The following is a 5,760-nucleotide window of genomic DNA, read 5'->3' on the forward strand; positions in this document are numbered from 1 at the left end:
TATATATATATACACACACACACACACACACACACACACACAGAGTAGACATTATATATGTGTGTGTGTATAAATATATAATGTCTACTGTATATATAATTAATTAGTTAGTTAATTAATTAATGCAGATTGATAACACTTTAACCCATAGAAACCTCTATCTTGGGATTCGTAGTCCGTAGGGGGCTTAAACCTTCCATGGAACTACAACTCCCAGAATCCCGTTGCATGGAGCCATAGAGCAGTTTAAGCGAAGGGAATACTGGAATTTGTAGTTCTTTGTGTGTGTGTGTCCCGTTTAACTCCTTGCAAATGGATTAGGGCCTTTTGAGGACATCCGGAGGACGAACGAAAAATAATCAATAATTAAATCATCTGCATATAACCTGAAAAGGAAGGATCCAAAGAAAGACACTAAAAATCATGGCGGCCAATCAATCCTTTTTTATTGACGTTTAATTGAGATTGCTATTAAAAGTTGTTGCTATCGTCGGCGTATAACTTTACTTCCGTCGCCGTTACGATCGATTATTTACTTCTCAATATCGTTATTGATCGTTTATTATACACAGGCTCGTCATTTTCTCGGATCTTCCCGTAATTTTCGTGTCGGAGAAAATTAGCCGCCGCCGCCGCCGAACCCAAATAGCTCCTTAGCTCTCTTCGAAGATCCCCCGCTTGTGCCATTCCTGGTCTCGAACCCTGCTCATGGATTGGATAAAAGGGTGGCTGGCATCCCATTCGTTCCAATGGCGGTATTCGCCTTTTTCGAAAACGTATTGGCGCCCGCGGTAACCGGGGTATTCGTATCCGACCCATCTGTCAAAGACAAAAAGAGCGGACCATCAACGCAATTCCCAGGTGAGAATATTAATTACTAATTAATTGATTGATAATTAATTAAATTGATTCAATTAATAAATAAATTAATTAGCGATATTTTATTTAATTTATTTAATCAATTCCATTCTTTATTTATTTTAATTAATTATCAATTGTTCATTTAATTAATTGATCATATAATTAATTATTTAATTATTATAAGTATTTAATTAATTAATCAATTCACCATATATTAAATTATTTATTTAATTGATCAATTAAATCACACAATTAATATTTAAATAAATCAATTGATTGATAATAAATCATTTAACATATGCTTGTTGTAATTAGTTAATTCAATAATTATATCATTTGCGATTAATAATTAAATCAAATTCAGTTGCTTTAATTTTAAACTATCTTAACTTAAATCATTTGAATAATTAAATAATTTGAATTAAAAATGTTGAATTAATTATATAAATTGTAATTAACTTATATACATTATTCAAATTATTTATATCATATTTAACAATATATATCAAATACTAATTCATTTTATTTATTTATTATGTAATTAACAATAATATAAAACGAATAGTCAAATATACGACAATACTGATAAATTATTTATGCATATATATATAATATTAATTTTTAATTAATTATTTTATTATTATTTTTTTTATATTATTATTATACTCTAAATTATAATTATATTAATTGTTATGCCCTGGTTTCTTTTCTGGCTTTCACCCGTCCTCCGCCTATCGATCCGTTTATTGATCCGTTTATGGCCGATCGGACCGATCGATTGATCCTACATCCCATTCAGGGCCTTGACGCTGGCGACACGGTCCTGGAAGCCATGGACCACAGACTGGGGACGTCGTCCTCCACAATCTCCATCTTCCTGCCGCCGTAACCGCTGCTTCGAAAGGTGGATCTTGTGGCCCGGACCATCCTGATCGGGGATGAGAGAAGATCGTGGCGCGGTCAGCACGGTTTTGCATAGTGGCGAATATGTCCTCTCTAGGAAACCTCTGGGTCCTCCGGAGCAACTCTATGGTCAACTCCTGCGCAGAGTTGCCGCCGGGGTCATAGGACACCTAGAGAGACCATGAGCCGGAGGACCAAGAGATCCCTAGCGCGGTCACTCCTACGGTCTATGGTCAGCTTGACCATAGAGTTGGACCAGAGGACCTTCCTGAGAGGACACCTGATCCAGTCCAACCCTATTCTGCCATGCAGGAATCCAAGAGCCCCATGCTGCCATGCGGAAATACATAGAACCCCATTGCTGCCCTGCAGGAATACATAGATCCCCATTATTTCTGCCATGCAGAAATACATGAGCCCCATTATTCTGCCATGCAGAAAACCTAGACGCCCCATTCCTGCCATGCAGGAATACATAGAGCCCCATTGCTGCCATGCAGGCATACATAGGCCCCATTCCTGCCATGCATGAATACACGAGCCCCATATTCTGCCCTGCAGGAATACTCACATGGTAACGCGGAGGAGAGGAGGCTGTCACTGGCACGGCTATTGGACCCCGAAATCCCAACGCGGGTAGTCGCCCTTCTCCAGACGGAACGTCGCCACTGAAGGACTGGCGCTCGAACCCAAGCCACCTGGGACCTGAAGAGAGAGAGGGATCTTCACCGGCACTGCCATAGAGTTGCGCGGGAGGACTAGAGATTCCTAGGAGGTCCATTGACCTAGGCTTCTTGGTCCTCCAGTGCAACCTCTGGTCAGTTACCTAAATGGCAAGTTAATATGATCATAAAACGAGTTTGGGGAAATCGCGCTTAGGCATTTGTAGGTCTCCAGAGCAACTCTATGGTCAGCTTCTATTGAGACATATAGGAAAAATTGTAATATTATGAAGATTATGAAATGAAGTAACATGAATATATGTAAGAAAAATGATTAAATATTAAACAAATTAACATGTTTAAAGTTAAGAATTTTGATGACAGGTTAAATATTTAATGTATTTAATATTTATATTGATAATAATACAATATTCTACAATTAAACAGTTAAATATTTAAATTAAGAAGATTATTATATTGATTAACTTTTGATATAGGTGTGGTATGTATTTGAATTGATGTTATTAAATTTTATTTAAAAAATATTAACATCAAACAGATTAAATATTAAAAATATAAATATATATTAATATCATTACCAAATTTTTATTTAACTATTTAATTTTTAAATATTAAATAATTAAATGAATGAACTTCTAATTAATAAAAATTTAGTATTTGATTCAATTATTTAATATACATACTATTAATAAAATTTAAATTTTAATATAATATTAAATTTTAAATATTAATTTATTCAATTTTTAATATTTTATATTTTAAATATTTAAAACTATCTATATATATATACTAACTATATATATCTCTATAATATTAATATTAAAATATTTTTAAAATAATATTAATTTAACTATTAAATAATAAAAGTCGCAATGCGCAAAGACAGCGCCACGTGGGTTTTTTTTACTGCTTAGAAATAAGTCCCAAATCGCAGATCGGCTTCGCGAAAGTTTCGAGAGCGGGAGAAAATTGCAAATAAATTATTCGCAGAGAAAACGAGTGAATAATAAGCGTTACAGGGAGCGCAATGGTGCAATACTCACAGTCCGGCCTCCCTTGGATGGAGCGACTTTGTCCAGATCCTCTCCGTCACGTTCGGACTTCGTCGTCGCTCGCATTTCCTCCCTTGGAGTCTTCAAGTTCGTAATGGTGACCTGGAGGATACGCCAAATTCTCGTTTTCGGTGCAGTTTTGTTTCGGCGCAGTCCGTTTCGAACTCGGGTCCCTCCCTCTAAGTTACCCATTTTCTCCAGCCAATTGGTGCTAAACATGCCGCCTCTACTGCCGTCTAAATCATTGATCATTAAATAATATAATAATAAATACTAATACTAATAATCATAATTAATAATAATAATAATAATAATAATGGGACTGCATCAGTATCTAACAACAGAGAGGAAATAGATAAAGCAACCACTGTCCTCTTGTGGCGAAAGGCAGAACTGCATGCTTCTCAATTGCATTAAGACTTAGCCACTTTAAATTATTAATAAAAAAAATTAAAGATTTTAGCCACTTAAATAATAAAAACTTAACTTAAGTCATTTTAAATTAAATTAATAAAAAATATATTTAAGGCGCTTTAAATTAATATAAACAAATTAAGACTTAAGCCAGTTTAAATTAATTAATAAAATTAAGTCTAACGCAACTTTAATTAAAATAATAAAAATTAAGATTTAAGACATTAAATTAAATAATTATTATATATTTATATTGTCCTTGCTTATTATTTTAATTATATTATATTATTATTGTAATTATTATTATATGTTCCTATAATATCACATCTCACTATTAGTATTATTAATTATAATTTTTATTGGAAATAAATTAAACTAATGTATTATATATTATATCTTATATATTATATTGTTGTTTTTTATAATTATAATTTAAATATTTCTAATTATTATAGTATGATATATTTTTAATTTTTAAATTTTATTAAAGCACAACAACATAAACACTACAACATCTAACAACAACCACATTACATATAACAATACAACAATTCAATCCCCCACCCCCCATAACCAGCCCCCATCACCTATATATTATATATATCATATATATATATATATATATATATATATTATTGATAAAATTAATTCATATTTTGTAATAATAATTAGCTTCTATGGAGCCCTGGTGGCGCAGTGGTTAAATGCCTGTACTGCAGCCATCACTCGAAACCAACAAGGTTGCGAGTTCAAGACCAGCAAAAAGGCCACAGCTCGACTCAGGCTGCATTCTTCCGAGGGGGAGCTAAAATGAGTACCAGCTGTTGGGGGCACATGCTTACTTGCTAATTGCTTACTTGCTGTTCACCGCTTATGATCTTTGGAATAGCGGGAATAAAAAAAACAAATTATTATTATATTAATTATAATTAATTATTATTTGTTATGTATTATGGATAAATGTAATATTTTAATTATAATTCATTATCATTGGAATAATTTATATATTGATATATATATATATACACAAACACACACCTTATATCTATTATTAATTTAATTACATATATTGTAAATAATTATAGTCATTCTTTATATAGTTTCCCCAACAAGCCGTCCTTGTAATTCGGCGCCATTTCTCCCGGCCTTCGGACGTCGCCATTCCTCCCGGTGGGCTGTGCTGCTCCGTCCTTATTATCTCTGCAAATAATCTATATTATATATATATATATATATTCCTGATAAACTGTTTCGAGGAGAGAGCCAGGTGCGAAATTCGCATCCCTACCTCCTTCGGTCTTATGTCGCCGGACGCTCACTCTGACGGATCCCCGGAGCGAACACTGAGGCGTTATATATATATATATATATATACACACACACACACACACACACACACACACAGAGTAGACATTATATATGTGTGTGTGTATAAATATATAATGTCTACTGTATATATAATTAATTAGTTAGTTAATTAATTAATGCAGATTGATAACACTTTAACCCATAGAAACCTCTATCTTGGGATTCGTAGTCCGTAGGGGGCTTAAACCTTCCATGGAACTACAACTCCCAGAATCCCGTTGCATGGAGCCATAGAGCAGTTTAAGCGAAGGGAATACTGGAATTTGTAGTTCTTTGTGTGTGTGTGTCCCGTTTAACTCCTTGCAAATGGATTAGGGCCTTTTGAGGACATCCGGAGGACGAACGAAAAATAATCAATAATTAAATCATCTGCATATAACCTGAAAAGGAAGGATCCAAAGAAAGACACTAAAAATCATGGCGGCCAATCAATCCTTTTTTATTGACGTTTAATTGAGATTGCTATTAAAAGTTGTTGC

At 33.7% G+C, this 5,760-nt stretch overlaps 1 protein-coding gene across 1 annotated transcript; it reads right to left on the reverse strand.

The window, feature by feature from the left end:
• Positions 1 to 434: 434 nt before the first annotated feature.
• LOC121917867 (beta-crystallin B3-like) lies at positions 435 to 3,691 on the reverse strand. The gene is given in 7 exon segments (XM_042443981.1): positions 435 to 819; positions 1,650 to 1,701; positions 1,704 to 1,789; positions 2,332 to 2,387; positions 2,389 to 2,425; positions 2,427 to 2,590; positions 3,491 to 3,691. Coding segments are annotated over 7 exon segments (762 nt in total). The 3' UTR covers positions 435 to 653.
• Positions 3,692 to 5,760: the final 2,069 nt, after the last annotated feature.

Source organism: Sceloporus undulatus, unplaced genomic scaffold (assembly GCF_019175285.1).
Source record: "Sceloporus undulatus isolate JIND9_A2432 ecotype Alabama unplaced genomic scaffold, SceUnd_v1.1 scaffold_1277, whole genome shotgun sequence".
NCBI classification, from domain to species: Eukaryota; Metazoa; Chordata; class Lepidosauria; order Squamata; family Phrynosomatidae; genus Sceloporus; species Sceloporus undulatus.